We start from the raw sequence: 20,885 nt of genomic DNA, 5'->3' as shown, positions 1-20,885 counted from the left end.
TCAGAGGGGTGATCAAATGCCTAGACCATTCTATCAACAACAGAGATTATGTCAGAAATCTTAAAATGTCCAGACCCGATCCAGAATTTCATTTTTTAAAGGGTAACCACTGTCACCAACATAACAGGTGACAAAGCAGACGACAAAAACATATTAATAAAATAAATTAATAAATGTATTAAACATTTAAATTTGTTTCCCTGCACTCTAAGAAAAAAACATTGAATTTAATTGATAAACTTAAGATAACTTTTTCCACAGAACATTGTCAATTAAGTGCAAAACAATATTGTAGTTGAAATGAATTAAATCAAATGAAACATATGCTTTGTGTCCTTGCCCTGTCACAGTGTGTTTGTGTTGGGGGGAGGGGAGTTAAAAGAAATATATTAAATTTTCTTGCTGTTTAAGTATTGTGTGTAGCCTTTTGGTTGAGGACACCTCAATGCAGTAGCCCCAACCCAAACTTACCTTCCGCAGCCATGTTTCCTGGATATTCAAGCTTGTCCTCCTGTCCCTGAGAAACCTGACAGAGGAACCTCATCTGTACCTGCGACCTAGTTCTTTCAGTCATTACCCAAAGCTCATGACCATAGGTGATGACAGGAGTGTAAATGGACTGGTTAACCAAAAGTCCCATGTTATGGCTCAGCTCTATCTTCACCACAATGGTCTGGTACAGCATCCCCAGGACCTCAGGAGCAGCCCTGCTCCATCTGTTGAGTTCACATTCTAAATTACTCTTAACTCGTGAACAAGATGAGTTGTCCGCAAGCCTCCCGTCCTGTGCACCAGCATGGATTCCCAAAATTTCTTGTATATTCGTATTGTTAATTGTGTCGGTAGCATGATCCAAACAGAAAGTCACCCCTTTGAGTCTGGTCTGCTTGAGGTTTCTTCCTCAAACCATCAGAGGGAGTTTTTCCTTACCACTGTCAGCTGTGTGCTTGCTCTAGGGGTTGGTAAGGTTAGACCTTACTTGTGTGAAGCGCCTTGAGGCAGCTTTGTTGTGATTTGGCGCAATATAAATGAAATAAATTGAATTGAATTGAACTGAATTGAAGATCTCAAGAAACTTGAGCTCCTTTTCTTGGGGCAAAAAACTCTCGCCTGTCCCAGAGGGGACAATCCAATCCACGCTTTTCTAACAGAGGACCTTGGTTTCAGATTTGGGGATGCCAATCCTCATCCCATTCACTTTACACTCGGCCTCAAACCTGCCCATTTCCATCAGGAGTCACTGTCTGATGAAGCCAACAGACCCACGTTATCAGCAAAATGCAGAGAAGCAATTCTGAGGTCATCAAACTGAGCACCCCCCAGTGCCTGACTTGTCTTCAAATACTGTTTATGAAAATCACAAACAGGGTTGGTGACAGGGAACAACCCTGGTGAAGTCCAACACCCACAGAGAACAGGTCTGATGAAATGCAGAGAATACAGAATGTAACAAACCTGGTACCCCAAAGGCTTGCATGTTTTCTGACATATCTAGGTCTAAATAAATGCCTGGGAGGAGCTTGAAAAAAAAAAAAAAGACCTACTGACCCAGGTTTTTTTTTTTTTTTTGTCAAAAAAATGGTGAAACCTTTTTTTGGTATAACTTCCTCTTTTTGCTCATGAGTAGCTCTTCATACTGTTCCCACTGCAAGAGATAACTTCTGTTTCCTGTACAATGACTTTGTGACAAACTGACTTTATGTCTTAAACGATATGTACAGTAAGTAAAGACCCTTCAGCTGCTCCCTTGTTTTTCTCTTGGGGTCACCACAACAGATATGAGGTGAATCTGCATGTTAAATTGGCACAGGTTTGACACCGGATGCCCTTCCACATTACATGGAGAAATGTGGCAGGGATGAGGTTCAAACCTGGAACCTTCTGCACTTAAGCCAAGTGGACTAACCAACAAGACTGACCTAAATTCCCACAAAAGTAGTTATTACTTTTCAGTCAGCTTGACTAAGTCGTGGCTTTTTAATCATATAACAAGTTTTTATCTTCATTCAACACCAAACATAAATAATTCAATAATCATCTCTAGGCTCTCATCATTTTAGGTATTTCTTTGCGCTTTATCTATTTTCCACTGAAGGTCATGTTGCACCAAAGAAGACTCAGGATGCGAGAACGGTGATCTATGTATCTTCATCGATAGATGCAGAGTACTGACCTATCTACCTACAATAGACGCTCTGGTATCCTTAACTGGATTTGGAACAAATCTAGTAAAGGAAAGCTTTTATTTAGTGGTTTGTCATCTCACACCAGACTGTCTAAATGTGATGCCTCACATTTACGCCCACTTTTTAAATGAAAGACATTCATGCACACAAAGAGGATTTGAACCCCTAGCTTTTCACCTGATGGATACCTCATTCTTCACATTGCATATTTACTCCAAGAAATTTGACGTTGGCACTATCAGTCCAGTTTTGCCAAGCGAGATTTACACTTATCTGATTCCAGTCCCACTCAGCTTTCGCTGACGGTGGCTCAGTTAGTAGATCCAATTACCCATTGATGGAAAGATAAGTTGTTTGATTCTCCCTTGTATTCCCAAATTTCATTTTGTCAGGTTCCTTGTGTAATTTTGCTTGATTTTTTTTTTTGTTAGATTTAGTAAACTATACATTTTTAGAAAGCTTATGAGGAATCCAAAAAAAAAAACCAACAACAACAACAAAAAAAACAACCAATGTTTCCATGTTTTTTTGTTTTTGCAAAGACTGTTTTGGTTGTCATCTTGAATTTACAAAATTGGTGACCTTTGTGAATTAACATTTCACTTTCATGACTTTATTTGTGGGTCAACTTTGTGGTATAAATAACAGCACCATTCTTGGTTTAAGAGTTCACAACCTCTAGTACAAAAGACCCCACCATGGATTATTGATGTCCCAGAACTCATTGATGTCAGCTAAGCGCAATAAAAAATCCAAAATGGCAGCACACACTATTACTATTCATCATGTTCAATAATTTGTAATTTGTATCTCTGGTTCCTTGCCCTCCAAAATTCTTATTTAGTCACTTCAATCATGATCCTAGAAGTCCAGAAACTGAAAAGTTGTTTTTGAAGCTTTCCATTTTTAGAAATCCAAGATGGCAGCCATAACAACCTTTGAAAGAAAAAAAATGTAAAAATAGATTTTTGGGGGATTTCAATTCCCTTCAGCTGCTCCCGTGCAGTTGGGATCACCACACCAAATCTGAGGGGGATCTGCATGTTGAATTGGCACAATATTTTACGCCAGATGCTCTTCCTGATGCAACTCCACATTACATGGAGAAATGTGGCAGGGGTGGGGTTTGAACTGGGAACCCCAGATTTCTAAAAATGTGTAGTTTACCAAATCCTCCCAAATTTTAACAAACCTATATGGATAATTAAATAAAGCACCTGACTACTTGAAGACCAGAGGCTTCTGGGAGAAGTGATGCATCACTGTGGTTTGAGAATCTGTTGCAAGATGAAACATCTTTTGAGATCTAACACAGTTTTGAAGCAGAAATTACTCATGATGTGCAACATTTACTGACAAAAGCAAGAGAATACACTGTGAAATTTACTTAGAATGTATGTGGTCAAATTGTAACTGTTTTTTTTTAAGTAACCTCCACCCCACATTTTTTTCAGTGTGTAGTGATACTATGAACCGAATAATGAAAATGAATGTATTTTAATGTGTGCAGTTCGTGCGCACCGGATGGTCCCTGGCAGTGGCAGCGCCAAGGGGGGGCTTAAGCCCCCCAATAATGAGCTGTGCCCCCCCCTCAGCCCCCCCAATAATTCTTCCGATAATGTGAATAGCGACTGACATATTTGTGGATCTCAACTGCAGTTTTGCGCTGATAATGTCTCAATATTGCGTAACTGAGCAAAGTGATGAATGTGTGTTTTGTGATCCACCAATGCTGAATCACACTTCACAAAAAGAATTTTCAGTTTTGCAAATAAACATTTATTTGTAAAAACACACGTTACAAATCAGAAATTTGTGTTTGTGGATCACAAAGCACGTGCACAAATCAAAGGATATTTGTAAATCACCCTCTGTGCATTTGCAAGTATTAATGAGACAAATTTAACTCCATACTCCAAAAATTTAGGTTTCGTAAATATTTATTACGGCCACTCTTAAAACTTCACTTATCTTTATAATTTTATTACTGGTAAATTTTAGAATGAATTTAGATGAGATATACTTCCTCTCACAGGAATATATCAGAGTTATCTGGGAACTACATTTTGCGCAGGAAGTCATCAAGCACATTGGTCGCAGCCACACACTAACACAGAATATACAGAAGCTGTATATCGTTGTTTGGCCAAAATGAGTGTCCACTGAACTTGCAATCATTCTAAGTCAGGGGTGGGCAATCATGTGCCATGAAGGGCCGAAGCACTGCAGGTTTTCCTTGCTACCAATCACCTCAGCAGGTGATTTCATTAATGTTCAGGTGTTTCAGCAGGTGATTTCATTGACAACCAGGTGTTTATGTTCAACGGAGAAGCTCATCAGCAACCCACCTGCTGAGGTGATTGGTTGCAAGGAAAACCTGCAGTGTCTCGGCCCTCGTTGCCCACCCCTGTAATAAGTGATGTGCGTGTGCATTTATACCACATTTTAGAGGAGCATGGGTGACTAAAACATATACCTTGGTATTTATAAACCAATTTACTATATATTGTTCATTTTGACAACATTTTGTGGAGCCCCTCCAACTTTTACCCCAGAACCCTCTCAGGCCCCCCAACAAAACTTTTCTGGCGCCGCCACTGGTCCCGGGATCCTCCTTAGTGTAAAAAAAAATGTTCTGTTTCATGGCTCCTATATTCTGATAGGACGCTGAATGTGTCACTCAAGGCCCCACTGAGCGTTTGCACACGAGGAGCGTATAAAAGCCTGATGGTTTGGGAAACGCCTTTTCATGCGCACTGCGCGGATGCTGGAAGGAGAAGACTGAAAGATCGAATCGGCCCCATTTCAGCAGATTTTTCTAGAAAAACAACAACAACAACAACAAAAATGTCTTATAAAACACGTCCACATTCCTCCTACAATAAGATGTTCGGTGGGGAGAGAGCGGCGGTCAGGACCAGTTACTCCAGCCGCCAGTTCTCCATCCCGACGCGCAGCACCTGCGTATCCTACGGACTCTCCTCCGCTCCGACCGTTTACGCATCGAAAACCCGGCGGCTGCGGAGCAGCTCGGCCATGCCCCGACTGGCCTCCGACAACTTGGACTTCTCCTTGTCCGACGCTATCAACACCGAGTTCATAACCAACCGCACCAACGAGAAGGCGCAGATGCAATCCCTCAACGACCGCTTCGCCAACTACATCGAGAAGGTGCGCTTCTTGGAGCAGCAGAACAAGATCCTGCTGGCCGAGCTGGAGCAGCAGAGGGGGAAAGGCACGTCCCGCGTGGGAGATCTGTACGAGGACGAGATGAGGGAGCTGCGGCGCCAGGTGGACCAGCTGACCAACGAGAAGGCCCGCGTGGAGGTTCACCGGGACAACCTGGCGGATGACGTCGACAGGCTGAGAGAGAAGTAGGAGCCCCAAGTTTGATGTTGCATGAAGAAATGTCGAGATTTTTATCAGGCTGCTACATCTCTTCCAGTTAAAAAACAAAAAACAAACAAAAAACAAACAAAAAAATTGTCAAACTGTTGCGTAATCTGAACCTTTTTTTTCTTTTTTTTTTTTTTTTTTGGTAATTTGAAGGCTTTTTTTTCTAATTCTGGAAAGTTTGTGGATATGGTAAATGCACAACAAAGGTGTTATTGCTTTTCATTTTTACTCTCCTTACAGACTGCAGGATGAGATTTCCCAGAGAGAGGAAGCTGAGACAACCATGCAGAGCTTTCGACAGGTGTGGTAAATTCACTGTGTAAAATTTTTCATGTATATTTAGCAGGGGCGGCCCTAGCTTCAGGTGAAGCGGGGAGGGGGACGTTGTGACTTGGTCGGGTGTGCCAAAGGCACGCCTGCATGACGGGGGTCCAGGGGTAAGTGCTCCCCACAAATTTCCAAAATCTACTGCCCCAAAAATTTCAACAATATTCATTCCTTTAATATAGCCACTTACTCTAATCAAGGGAACTGTGGGGGCAAGGTTGGGGTCTATCCCAGCAGTCACACGACAAGAGGCGAGATACGCCCTGCAGGACACCAGTCCGTCACAGGGCCACATATAAATGGACAAACACAGGTACAGTCAATTTAAAGTTTCCAGCACATCTAGCCTGTATGTCTTTGGAAGTGGAGCCAGAGCACCCAGAGGGAATCCACATGAACACTGGGTAAACATGCAAACTGCACACTGAATTAACTGAGGCGATCCCATGTCCTTCTTGCTGTAAGGCAACAGTGCTAACCACTAAGCCACTGTGCTGCCCTATAGCCTTTTTCCTGAAAACTCCATACTAACACTTTAGACATCATTTTTAATACACAATTTTTATGATGAAAACTGAAAATCTTCTAATTCTTCATGCAGCAGCATTCATAAATCTCAGTTTATGAATGCCTTTACCTATGCAAGACCTTTCCCATATTTTATGTCTCCTTTGATCATAAGGGTGGGGTGTTTGCAACCCCCACAACCCCTCTCTAGATCTGCCAGTGCAAACTCAAAATAACTGGGCTCCTTTAGCTGGTTTGGCTTGAAAGTCTCTACAGAATCTGACTGTTTTATTGATGCAGGGAGAACATTCCACAGAACAGGGGAACGATAAGAGAAAGCTCTGTGACCCGAAGACTTTTTATTCACCCTAGGGACATGAAGTACTCCTGCACCCTGAGAACACAGAGCCCCAGCCAGTATGTAGGGTTTAATTAGCTCAGCTAAGTAGGGAGGTGCTAGTCTGTAAACAAATTTATAGGTTAGTAGCAGAACCTTAAAATCTGATCTCACAGGGACAGGAAGCCAGTGAAGAGATGCCAAAATGGGTGTAATGTGGTCAAACTTTCTGTCAAACTTTCTGTCTGTCAAAGGTCTGGCAGCAGCATTTTGAACCAATTGGAGAGCCCTAATGCTGGACTGCAGTAAACCAGAAAATAGAACATTGCAGTAGTCCAATCTAGAAGAGATGAACGCATGAATCAGGGTCTCAACACCAGCCATAGACAGGATGGGACAAATCTGCGCTATATTTTGCAGGTCGAAGAAAGCAGTCCTCGTAATATCACTAATGTGGAGGCCAAAGGACAACGTAGGATCAAAAATTACCCCAAGGTTCCTCACTTTGTCAGTGTGATGTAAAATACACAAGCCTAGGCTAAGCATTAGCTGGTCAAATTGATGCATGCACGTGTTGTTCCATTCACTAAAGAGTTACTTCAGTAAGTATTTGGACGATGGCACAAACTGTACATTGTGCAACTTTTCACTTTTGCACAATGCATGTGCACTGTCATGGTGGTGTGAAAAACTGTATTCTCTCTCTCTTTTCACATGCAGTATTCTGTCACTCATAATAGTTATATATTTCTGTGGCATACATACTCATTATATAGTCATATTATATTTTCATATGTCCTAAATACATACATATATTCACCCTCTCACTTATATTTTCACTCTCATACATTGTCACTTGGCATTTACCATGTATATGCTGACATGCACATATATAGATACTTTCACATGTATGCACATATATCTGTGTGAGCATGGAATGAATTATGAACGATGCATTCCCTCATTTTTTCTGCAATGGCGCTAAAGAATGTCATGTGGAAAAAACAGCATTGCTAGAAAAATAAATGGCTTATTATACAATAAAAGACTAGGAGTCAGTAAAAAATCTAAACAGGCAAATAATAATAATGATAAAATTTAAGAAATGGGAGCTAAATTTAAAGATGTAGTCCTTTTTGATTTTTTAAAACTATTTCACTCATAAAAAGGATTTTCTTCTGCACTACTTTAACTTTGTTCCTCAGCATTCAAATAAAGGATTTATAATAATAACACCAATATGATAAAAATGCACTTTTTCTTTTGGCCAACAACTGAGTGATTTTGACCCATTTGCATTGAAATACAGTGACACAAGGCCATGACACAGTGGGAAAATCAGTTTCCCAGCATGCGTTTCAAGGGTCAAATAGCACTGCTACACTACATATGCTCATGTTGCCATAATGGAGCCAAAGAAACATGGTAGAACTTCAAATGTGCCCTCTGCACCAAAAATAAATAATTAAAAAAATTAAATACATGGATATATGGACACAGCTAATAAGCATAGGCCAACAGTATAGGCAAGAATATGGATAAAATTTTCAATATTCACGTTTTCTGCACTATACTGTATTTGTTCTCAAGGGTACCTTCACACATAGTACGAATAAGTACAACTTAGGGTGACTCACGGCGAAACAGCTCGCGTAAGCAAACCACAAAAACATTGCGCTGACAGGCAGGCATGCGCGATCCTGGTGCGACTGTTTGTGCACGTGACAGTGTCTTTTGAGCAGGAACACAGTGCGAGCAGCTGCACCACATCACACCGCAGATGTGGAGAACAATAAAATAAAAAGCAGCTACAAAATTAGTGAATATCACTGGGTTCATATAAATAATAAAAGGGGATGCAATACAGAACCCGGTGGTTAAATAACCCTGATTACAAAAAATGTAACTCATGGGATTCAAACCCGTAAGGTCTGATTACCAGACAGAAACTTTACCACTGAGCTACCATCACTGTCCTGTAAAAGGTGTGGGAAAATGTCTGATATCAAGAAGGACATTGATGTATTAAAAAAAATTAAAAACCACAAATCATATAAAAACACCACATTTTATTGAATCCCTCTTATCAAGCGGACAATAAAGTATGATCCATCTGTTCCTCTGTAGATGACCCATGGTCACAGATGTATAGTCATGAAATTATATGAATATCATGTCCACATTTGCTGGCAGCATTTCCAGCCAGACCTGCGCGCTTCCTGCCCGATGTGTGTCTTGTGGACGGCGCGCTGCAGGACAGACACCGCTTCATGTGGAATAGAGCTCACGTGGGTCATGTGACATTCAGATCACCGCTGTGTGTGATGATGTGATGGTCCGGATCACCTGGGGTAGCCTGTCAATGTTCGGCTGCTCGCTGCAGCCCATTGCAACAGCGATATATGTTTTTATGTATGTCCAGGTGAGGACAGCAATCAATCAATCAATCAATCAATTTTTTTATATAGCGCCAAATCACAACAAATAGTTGCCCCAAGGCGCTTTATATTGTAAGGCAAGGCCATACAATAATTATGTAAAACCCCAATGGTCAAAACGACCCCCTGTGAGCAAGCACTTGGCTACAGTGGGAAGGAAAAACTCCCTTTTAACAGGAAGAAACCTCCAGCAGAACCAGGCTCAGGGAGGGGCAGTCTTCTGCTGGGACTGGTTGGGGCTGAGGGAGAGAACCAGGAAAAAGACATGCTGTGGAGGGGAGCAGAGATCGATCACTAATGATTAAATGCAGAGTGGTGCATACAGAGCAAAAAGAGAAAGAAACAGTGCATCATGGGAACCCCCCAGCAGTCCACGTCCATAGCAGCATAACTAAGGGATGGTTCAGGGTCACCTGATCCAGCCCTAACTATAAGCTTTAGCAAAAAGGAAAGTTTTAAGCCTAATCTTAAAAGTAGAGAGGGTGTCTGTCTCCCTGATCTGAATTGGGAGCTGGTTCCACAGGAGAGGAGCCTGAAAGCTGAAGGCTCTGCCTCCCATTCTACTCTTACAAACCCTAGGAACTACAAGTAAGCCTGCAGTCTGAAAGCGAAGCGCTCTATTGGGGTGATATGGTACTACGAGGTCCCTAAGATAAGATGGGACCTGATTATTCAAAACCTTATAAGTAAGAAGAAGAATTTTAAATTCTATTCTAGAACCAACAGGAAGCCAATGAAGAGAGGCCAATATGGGTGAGATATGCTCTCTCCTTCTAGTCCCCGTCAGTACTCTAGCTGCAGCATTTTGAATTAACTGAAGGCTTTTTAGGGAACTTTTAGGACAACCTGATAATAATGAATTACAATAGTCCAGCCTAGAGGAAATAAATGCATGAATTAGTTTTTCAACATCACTCTGAGACAAGACCTTTCTGATTTTAGAGATATTGCGTAAATGCAAAAAAGCAGTCCTACATATTTGTTTAATATGCGCTTTGAATGACATATCCTGATCAAAAATGACTCCAAGATTTCTCACAGTATTACTAGAGGTCAGGGTAATGCCATCCAGAGTAAGGATCTGGTTAGACACCATGTTTCTAAGATTTGTGGGGCCAAGTACAATAACTTCAGTTATATCTGAGTTTAAAAGCAGGAAATTAGAGGTCATCCATGTCTTTATGTCTGTAAGACAATCCTGCAGTTTAGCTAATTGGTGTGTGTCCTCTGGCTTCATGGATAGATAAAGCTGGGTATCATCTGCGTAACAATGAAAATTTAAGCAATACCGTCTAATAATACTGCCTAAGGGAAGCATGTATAAAGTGAATAAAATTGGTCCTAGCACAGAACCTTGTGGAACTCCATAATTAACTTTAGTCTGTGAAGAAGATTCCCCATTTACATGAACAAATTGTAATCTATTAGACAAATATGATTCAAACCACCGCAGCGCAGTGCCTTTAATACCTATGGCATGCTCTAATCTCTGTAATAAAATTTTATGGTCAACAGTATCAAAAGCAGCACTGAGGTCTAACAGAACAAGCACAGAGATGAGTCCACTGTTCGAGGCCATAAGAAGATCATTTGTAACCTTCACTAATGCTGTTTCTGTACTATGATGAATTCTAAAACCTGACTGAAACTCTTCAAATAGACCATTCCTCTGCAGATGATCAGTTAGCTGTTTTACAACTACCCTTTCAAGAATTTTTGAGAGAAAAGGAAGGTTGGAGATTGGCCTATAATTAGCTAAGATAGCTGGGTCAAGTGATGGCTTTTTAAGTAATGGTTTAATTACTGCCACCTTAAAAGCCTGTGGTACATAGCCAACTAACAAAGATAGATTGATCATATTTAAGATCGAAGCATTAAATAATGGTAGGGCTTCCTTGAGCAGCCTGGTAGGAATGGGGTCTAATAAACATGTTGATGGTTTGGATGAAGTAACTAATGAAAATAACTCAGACAGAACAATCTGAGAGAAAGAGTCTAACCAAATACCGGCATCACTGAAAGCAGCCAAAGATAACGATACGTCTTTGGGATGGTTATGAGTAATTTTTTCTCTAATAGTTAAAATTTTGTTAGCAAAGAAAGTCATGAAGTCATTACTAGTTAAAGTTAATGGAATACTGAGCTCAATAGAGCTCTGACTCTTTGTCAGCCTGGCTACAGTGCTGAAAAGAAACCTGGGGTTGTTCTTATTTTCTTCAATTAGTGATGAGTAGAAAGATGTCCTAGCTTTACGGAGGGCTTTTTTATAGAGCAACAGACTCTTTTTCCAGGCTAAGTGAAGATCTTCTAAATTAGTGAGACGCCATTTCCTCTCCAACTTACGGGTTATCTGCTTTAAGCTACGAGTTTGTGAGTTATACCACGGAGTCAGGCACTTCTGATTTAAAGCTCTCTTTTTTAGAGGAGCTACAGCATCCTAAGTTGTCTCAATGAGGATGTAAAACTATTGACGAGATACTCTATCTCACTTACAGAGTTTAGGTAGCTACTCTGCACTGTGTTGGTATATGGCATTAGAGAACATAAAGAAGGAATCATATCCTTAAACCTAGTTACAGCGCTTTCTGAAAGACTTCTAGTGTAATGAAACTTATTCCCCACTGCTGGGTAGTCCATCAGAGTAAATGTAAATGTTATTAAGAAATGATCAGACAGAAGGGAGTTTTCAGGGAATACTGTTAAGTCTTCTATTTCCATACCATAAGTCAGAACAAGATCTAAGATATGATTAAAGTGGTGGGTGGACTCATTTACTTTTTGAGCAAAGCCAATAGAGTCTAATAATAGATTAAATGCAGTGTTGAGGCTGTCATTTTCAGCATCTGTGTGGATGTTAAAATTGCCCACTATAAGCAGACACATGCACGTCACAATGGATGGTTGTTAGGTCATGTCTGTCCAAACATAGTACGTGTTCCCCAGCCGTGACATCCAGGTTGACAGTGATTGCCTGCTGATTGTTGTCGTGCCAATAGTACGAATGGCCACACATTCTCTAAGTGCTGAGTGAGTGTTGTTAGATGTTCGTGTGTGTCACCGGGAATTTGGCCGACACCTGCCGAGAGAGGGTTCGATGGTCTCTCACAGTGCACACTCTCTTTCAGCCGCTGGTGTGCACAAAAAGTTGTAGCAACAGGTGCACAAGGCATTGGAGGCAGCTATAATTTTACACGTTTTGCATATGAAGCTGCTGGTTCTGAACCTCTTCTCCAACCAAAGGTTATAAACAAACAGATTATTCACTAAAGGTACCATAGACCAAAGGTAACCATCCACCTAATCTTTATCTAATTCTTGCTCATGATCTCCAAGAAGAGGAATGCAGCCTTCTGATGGCAAAACAGCAGATTTAAAAATCTTAACACCAAATGTGGCTCTTGGTACAAAAGGCCAAGTTGTGGCTGCAAAGTTAACTCAGGCCTTCAGTGAGAGGTGATCTCGTTTAGTCTGAGGTGGTCACACTGAATGAGCAGGACAAAAGCACATCAGTGTGAACAAAAGGTGGTTATCGGAGCGAGAAGACACATGGCACCATGTGATCCCCGTGTGGCCACGGGGAGAATCAACAAGTAAAAATCTGTCTCGCTATGGAGATCATCACCAGGTCTCATGGTGGATAATGAAAGAACTCAGAGTACAGAAACAAAGAAAGGTTAAAAAAAAAAAAAAAAATACATGACAGAATGTAATATATGTTCACAAATGAGATAATGTCTTATCAGATTTGTCAACAGAATGTCCACAGCTATTGAAGTTTTCTTGAAGTAAAAATAAATAAATAAATAAATACAGGTACAAAACACACTTTTAACAAATGGAAATGTTATACTTATTTAATCAGGGCATAGTTATGTCAACGGGTTCCACAAAACCTGGTTGTTTCAGTGGAAATTAGTTTTGAAAATTAATTGGAACACTTTGTTACAGTTTGCTTTTCCCATTTAAACAACCAACTTTTGTAGATGGACATACGATTAAAGCTACAGCGTGTTGGATTTAGTGCCATCTTGTGGTGATTTTATAATAGCACACTGAACCACGGAACTCTTCACTGGATGTCATTATATTGCCTCAGTGATTCATTTCTGTAGCAGGTGTTTCATTTCATGTTTATGAGCATTTCCAAACTCTGAGCTTTTTTTTTTCTAAAAGTTCTTTAATTTAGTGTTTTGAACTTGACAAAATAGTAAGTCTTAAAAAAAAAAAAAAAAAAAAAAAAAAAAAAACCTCCCCATTGGTTCATTTGATGCTGTGTACATTTTGAAACACTGAAACATTTTCTGAATCAACTAGTGGTTTAGCTGTCAGAGCCAATGAAAAGAGTGGATGAATGAATCTCTACCATCCACTAGATGTCGCCATTGCAGTAATTTGCGTGTTTTGAAACAATGAATCTAAAGCAATTATTTCATTACATTTTTTGGTGTATGTCATAATAGGAACTGGCCACATGATGTCATATCATAGTGCTTCAAGGTTTTAGTGTCATGTCAAAACAGTGAATCTTTTTTTTTAAACATTTGACTCATTTCGCATTATGCGCCTGTTGAAACAGTGAAATATTTTCCGAAACAAGCAGCGGTTTACTAGTTTGAGCTTATGAAAACAGGGATGAAGGAATCCCTACTGCCCACTAGATGACACTGTTGTAGTATTTGAGCATTTTGAATTAGTGACTCATAGCCTGATGCAATTATTGAATTCTACTGATTCAAGCATTTTAAAGCAGGGAATCATTTTCTTCAGCATATGGTTCTTTGAAAGTAGCTCAGGTTCATAAATAACAGGCTAATTTTGTTTGGAAACCTTAATTTCTGCCATCACTATGTGTAGAATATTTCAGCAGAAGTTTTAACAAATCTCCCCCCCCCCCCCCCCCCCCAGTTACACCTATGGTTACCTAAGCAGCGGCTGTGTGATAGTGACCTTGTATTTAAGTGGCAGGAAGTGCGCGTGATGTGACGCTGACAGGCGTGCCGAGCCTGCAGGCTGCTGTGGCTCCGGCAGGCAGATGCTCACTCATCCCGCTTCCAGCCTGTTGGGAAACTCTGCTGAATAGCTGACTTTGTTTGTGGAATTAGAGCGAGGCGAGGCTGCTGCAGAGGCTGATACCTCCATTATCAGTCTGCCAACAGTCTGACAAAGCACAGCCTTGTGTGCCAAAGTGTATGCATGACATAAATAACAGAACCGAACTAGAAGAGCACTCAGAGAGAGCGGGTTCTTCTGTCAGCACCCAGCGCACAGCATCTTGCAGTCTTATCAGGTTTCACGTCAGACGTCTTACATTTATATTCTAAAACAAGCTGTGCAAATTTGATGACCTGCACACAAGGGAGCAACTTGGACTTCGGTGCATTGCTCAAAAACAGTATTTCAGTAATCAGGATCCAAACCAACAACCCTTCACTTAACGTGGAAAACGTTGTATCTCCAGACAAGCCCGGCACCAGAAAAAAAAAATATTAAGGGGGTGATGAGTTTATCACAGGGGGTGGGGTCACCCCCCCCAAAAAAAAGTGCGCACCGGAGGGGACGTACCTCTGAGCGTGCGTAATGAATTGGGTGCGCTCCTGGAAAGCTCATGTATTTAGGCTACACCGTTGTAAGAGACTGACTGAGTAAGAGTAAAGAGTGATGACAGCATTTTTTTTTAATTATTATTTGAACATATAGACCCTCGGTCAAGTGATCTGCATACCACAAAACCAAACCAACAACTGATCTGAGAAACGACACGAGACAGTAGATTAACCCCACATACAGCCCTCCATCACAAGCGCAAACACAGTGCAATTGGGTATGTGCGCCACTCTATGGCACAGAGCCCAACTACGCATGCAGTCACAAAGTTCTTCTGAAAAACTGGAGCGATCTGAAGTCGGTTGGATGAATATGGGAGTGTGTGGAGACAATTCACCTCATTCACAACGTGACAGAACTTAACGATGCGCTGTTACACGCAATAGCACGCAACAACACGGGACACTATTGTTGACCGTGCGTAATGGTTCCTGATAATTCTCTAGCAACACGTGCCATTAATTGTAACGTGTGGTAACAGGTTGCAGCAGTTCCTGAGGACACCTGACGCCTCTACCCCGAATCATCACATTCGTGATCAGCGGACAAGAATGTGTACTTCGTGGCATTCATGACTTGTCATCGTTATGTGTAAACGCAGCATTAACACCCTCCCCAAGTGAGTCGTGCTGCATGATCTGCCTTTTGCTTGGTGGACTTGACAAATCCCAGGAACTCCAGCTCTGACACTGCTTGAATAAATCGAGCATGCTTTAGTTCGTCCACCTTGCCATAATCGCTGGACTCAGGATCCTTGCCCTCTGCCGCACTGACAAGCGCAACCCTCAACCTATCAAATTGCTTGAACACAGACACGCCATATCCGTTTGTTTTAAAATTAATTACTTTAGTTAATTAATTTGGTTTATTTGTTAAATATGTGATATTATTGAATAACTAATATTTTGATATATTTTCCAGTATTTCTTTTTCTTTCTTTTTTATTTTTATTTTTTGATAACTCTCGCATCCGAGGGGGCGGGGTTGATGACGTGAGGGTGAGTCGCTCCCAAACGCCCCCTTGTGGCGCCAGGTCTGTCTCCAGAGCTACAGTTGTCTTGTAGGAAACTGATGGATTGATGCACATGATATTTTGCCTGCTCCGCCTCTCTATGGAGAGGAGGCGTGGCTACCAGCAGCACATCTCCATTTAAAGCGACTGCCTCAGAAACATAGTTTCCTAAAAAGTGAATAAAGTACTTTTTTCAAGGATGCAGCACACAAATAGTGAAGTTTTTTTTTAAGATGCTGCAGATGGTGTACACTCTCATGATTGCTTTGATCTCTAAGTAACTACACTGAATGGAAAAAATAAAAATAAAAAATAATAATGCCTCATTGGACAAACTCAATTTAATTTAATTTTTGATGTACTTTTAACCTGCCACCCAGCAAAGCGTCAGCATAGCAGGGTATTATTTTTACTGGTGTGTTCTTGTGGATAAAATAACTCATAAATGGATAGATGGATTTTCTTCAAACTTGGTTGGAACGTTAGAGATCACCTTTAGAGACAGATGTCTAAAGATGATTTGATTTTGGAGGAGTTTGGACAACGGCCAGCGTTGAGAAAAACATAGTCTGAAAAACAACATTTTATTGTATATGCCAACAACCACAAAGTTGATTCCATGATATTGACCAGCAGCTAAACATTTGTGATTGATTGCTATAAATGGTTCATACTGAAGTAATTACAGACATATGTACCTATACATTTATGTTGTGGTGTTAATTTTTCACAAATTTTATCTCATGTTTTGAGTGATAACACATTGCATCCAGCCATGCATTTTCACACCATCCTGATGAGCACAATTTCTACAGTACGGATAGTACAGTGGAGCATGTGCAGCTTCAGGACAAGAAGGTCTTTGTTGATGCCAGCTTATTAAAAATCAGTGTCACTTCACAGGATGTGGACAACGCCACCCTTGCCCGACTGGACCTAGAGCGGAAGGTGGAGTCACTCCAGGATGAAATCAACTTCCTCAAGAAGCTGCATGAGGAGGTAAGCTACTTCAAGGTGGGAGAACACTGCTGTCTATATGTCTATATGTCTGCTTTGTGCCAGTCCACCTTTCCTGGAATACTAACCTGCAATGGACTGGCGTTCCATCCAGGGCGAACCTTATGGGTCATTTCTGCTCCTTTTAACTTTGTAAATCTATCCGTGCGTTTCAAACAAGCTAAACATCGCTGTCTGCATACTTCCACACATCCTTCACATTGTCACCAATATTGGGCAAAGCATCCAGCAGAGGGCGCTGCAGACCCTCTTGAATGTTTCTGATAATGTCAAACTTGGTGATGGTCAAAGAAGTCAAAAATATGTTTCTCCTGCAAACTAGACAAAAGTGTAGACAGCATTTTAAACAGGTGGACTGAACGTGCTTGTCAAAATATTCCAACATTGTTAACTGTCTTCTTCATGTCCTTTTATCTTTGTCTTTTGTCCGTTTTTATGGTTGTCTTGTTTGAATTTGGGCTACACTGACCCCACAGGTTCTGGTGGCTCTGCTCTATTTCAGCTATAGCTGCAAACTTTCAGGAAAAAAAAAAAAAATCACAAATGAGGACAAAATGAATGTAAAGACAGAAAGCTCTGTCTTGGTCTCCGTGGTTCACTGCTTCTTCTTTTGCCTGCTCCCTTTGTCTGGCATCACAGCAAATCATTTGTTAACATGTCACCATGTCCTCTGCATCATCTTCTCTCACACCAACCACCGGTATGTCCTCCCTTAGCACATCCATAAACCTCCTCGGGTTCCATCCTAGTCTTTTCAGTGGGAAATGAAAAGTACTGCCTTTTCATGGAGATTTTCCTGAAACATACCTCCCCCCCCCCCCGACTAAATCAAGGAGCTTTTGGGGCATGTAGAAGGAAGTTGTCTCAGGAATTCGGTCTAAATTTCATTATTTCATGGAGCCAGCTCTATGAAAATACTCCTTTATTCCGTTTTCACAGACTACAAATTCCTACAAAAGCACACTTTTCTCTATGACGATCACAACGCGGATGTGTACCTGTGTTGTCGGCCCCACTGACCTGACCTGGGGCTCCATCCTCAGCATCGTTCCCCCCGTATACCCTGGGTCCTTCCTCTGCAAATGTCCAAACCATCTCAGTCTCGCTTTCTGACTTTGTCTTCAAATTGAAGTGTTCATTCCTAATTCTGTCCATCCTCGTTGCTCCCATGTCATCCATCTCATCACTTCCTAATCCTGTCCATCCTCATCGCTCCCATCTCGTCACTTCCTAATCCTGTCCATCCTCGTCGCTTCCATCTTGTTCATCTCGTCACTTCCAAACTGTCCATCCTCGTTGCTCCCATGTCATCCATCTCGTCACTTCCCAATCCTGTCTATCCTTGTCGCTTCCATCTTGTTCATCTCGTCACTTCCTAAACCTGTCCATCCTTGTTGCTCCCATGTCATCCATCTCATCACTTCATAATCCTGTCCATCCTCGTCGCTCCCATGTCATCCATCTCATCACTTCCTAATCCTGTCCATCCTCGTCGCTCCCATGTCATCCATCTCATCACTTCCTAATCCTGTCCATCCTCGTCGCTTCCATCTTGTTCATCTCGTCACTTCCTAATCCTGTCCATCCTCGTTGCTCCCATGTCATCCATCTCCTCACTTCCAAACATGTCCATCCTCGTCGCTCCCATCTCCTCACTTCCAAACATGTCCATCCTCGTCGCTCCCATCTCATCACTTCCTAATCCTGTCCATCCTTGTCCCTCCCATCTCATCCATCTCGTCACTTCCTAATCCTGTCCATCCTCATCGCTCCCATCTCGTCACTTCCTAATCCTGTCCATCCTTGTCCCTCCCATCTCATCCATCTCGTCACTTCCTAATCCTGTCCATCCTCGTTGCTCCCATCTCGTCTCTTCCTAAACCTGTCCATCCTCGTCGCTCCCATCTCGTCACTTCCTAAACCTGTCCATCCTCGTCGCTCCCATCTCGTCACTTCCTAAACCTGTCCATCCTCGTCGCTCCCATCTCGTCACTTCCTAATCCTGTCCATCCTCGTCGCTCCCATCTCGTCACTTCCTAAACCTGTCCATCCTCGTCGCTCCCATCTCGTCACTTCCTAAACCTGTCCATCCTCGTCGCTCCCATCTCGTCACTTCCTAAACCTGTCCATCCTCGTCGCTCCCATCTCGTCACTTCCTAAACCTGTCCATCCTCGTCGCTCCCATCTCGTCACTTCCTAAACCTGTCCATCCTCGTCGCTCCCATCTCGTCACTTCCTAAACCTGTCCATCGTCGTCGCTCCCATCTCGTCACTTCCTAAACCTGTCCATCGTCGTCGCTCCCATCTCGTCACTTCCTAAACCTGTCCATCGTCGTCGCTCCCATCTCGTCACTTCCTAAACCTGTCCATCGTCGTCGCTCCCATCTCGTCACTTCCTAAACCTGTCCATCGTCGTCGCTCCCAAAGAAAATCACATCTTTAGTTCTGGCTCCTCTCTTTCTGTATTTAACACTGAACATAAGTGAGGCTTTAGAGTCTCATACACTTCACACTTTGGTATCTGGGGAAAAGTACCAACATCACCATCCTCAGGGCCAGTGTAAGACTTCCAGTGTACTGCAGGAAATCTGCACACAGATTGCACGAATAAACAAAAATAAAGTGTCCAAATATCTCATAAAATAATTATTTCAAATCATTTGCTGCATTTGTTAATCTCCTTGGATTTTCAGATGTTTAAATCAGTAATACCATGACTCTTGGAATATTGTAAAGCATTAAAAAGGGCAATGAAACTTGCATTGGGTGCAGTTATCCTATATTATGTTAGCTGTTAAAAGCATTAGTAAATAAGTATGAGATAGGCCCAGGGGCTAATTGGTGCCGATGGTTATCACAGAGAGTCTACATGTACATCTTCCCTTTGATGGTACGCCAATCCAGTGCAGATTACTTCCACATCCAAGGCTGGCACCCATGTTCGAATCCAGGTCTTTATATTGATAGCTGAGCCCCTCCTGAACTCCACTGAGCTACCTGCTGCTCTACAGCTTTGCAATGAGGTGAAACAAAAAAGTATATCTCTTTGTTTTCAGTCTGCCTATATCTGATGTGTTGCAGGAGATGCTGGAAGTGCAGAACCAGGTCCAGCAGCAGCAGCATGTGCAGGTGGACATGGAGCTGGCTAAACCCGACCTCACAGCTGCTCTGAGAGACGTCCGCCTGCAGTACGAGAACCTGGCCTCCAAAAACATCCAGGAGTCTGAGGAGTGGTACAAGTCCAAGGTATGGATCTGCTATTCAAAGCTGAGATCTGTTTTAGCTGATGTAGTCCAAACATTCATATCAAATGATCGGTTCAATTTAAATTGTGTGCAGTTGCATTTTTCTGTGTAAATTCATTAAAGCTACAGTGTGTAGGATTTAGTGTCATCTAAATCCTGTTGCCCTCATGATATTGTTTTCCTTCACTTTATACCTTTTTTGCAGGCTTGTATTCATGCTCTCTTACCTTCTCTTATACGTATGTACAGTCTAAACTGGGGTGTGAAATGAACTGTGACTTTTGTGTATCGCGACACCCCTACAATCTACACTCAACAAAAACGCAACACTTTTGGTTTTGCTCCCATTTTGTATGAGATGAACTCAAAGATCTAAAACTTTTTCCACATATACAATATTACCATTTCTCTCAAATATTGTTCACAAACCAGTCTGAATCTGTGATAGTGAGCACTTCTCCTTTGTTGAGATAATCCATCCCACCTCACAGGTGTGCCATATGAAGATGCTGATTAGACACCATGATTAGTGCACAGGTGTGCCTTAGACTGCCCACAATAAAAGGCCACTCTGAAAGGTGCAGTTTTATCACACAGCACAATGCCACAGATGTTGCAAGATTTGAGGGAGCGTGCAATTGTCATGCTGACAGCAGGAATGTCAACCAGAACTGTTGCTCGTGTATTGAATGTTCATTTCTCTACCATAAGCCGTCTCCAAAGGCGTTTCAGAGAATTTGGCAGTACATCCAACCAGCCTCACAACCGCAGACCACGTGTAACTACACCAGCCCAGGACCTCCACATCCAGCATGT

At 41.8% G+C, this 20,885-nt stretch overlaps 1 protein-coding gene across 1 annotated transcript in view; it reads left to right on the top strand.

Annotated features, from left to right (window-relative positions):
* Window positions 1–4,935: 4,935 nt before the first annotated feature.
* Window positions 4,936–20,885, top strand: part of LOC117521727 (vimentin A2-like) — a 29,374-nt gene continuing 13,424 nt past the window's right edge. Inside the window, exons 1-4 of the mRNA XM_034183061.1 lie at window positions 4,936–5,560; window positions 5,823–5,883; window positions 16,711–16,806; window positions 19,906–20,070. Coding sequence (XP_034038952.1) covers window positions 5,034–5,560; window positions 5,823–5,883; window positions 16,711–16,806; window positions 19,906–20,070 — 849 coding nt within the window. The 5' untranslated portion in view covers window positions 4,936–5,033. The remainder of the gene's footprint in view (window positions 5,561–5,822; window positions 5,884–16,710; window positions 16,807–19,905; window positions 20,071–20,885) is intronic.

This window comes from Thalassophryne amazonica, chromosome 12, assembly GCF_902500255.1.
Source record: "Thalassophryne amazonica chromosome 12, fThaAma1.1, whole genome shotgun sequence".
Taxonomy (NCBI): domain Eukaryota; kingdom Metazoa; phylum Chordata; class Actinopteri; order Batrachoidiformes; family Batrachoididae; genus Thalassophryne; species Thalassophryne amazonica.
The sequence above is the reverse complement of the archived record's forward strand: the minus strand, read 5'-3'. Positions and strand labels throughout refer to the sequence as shown.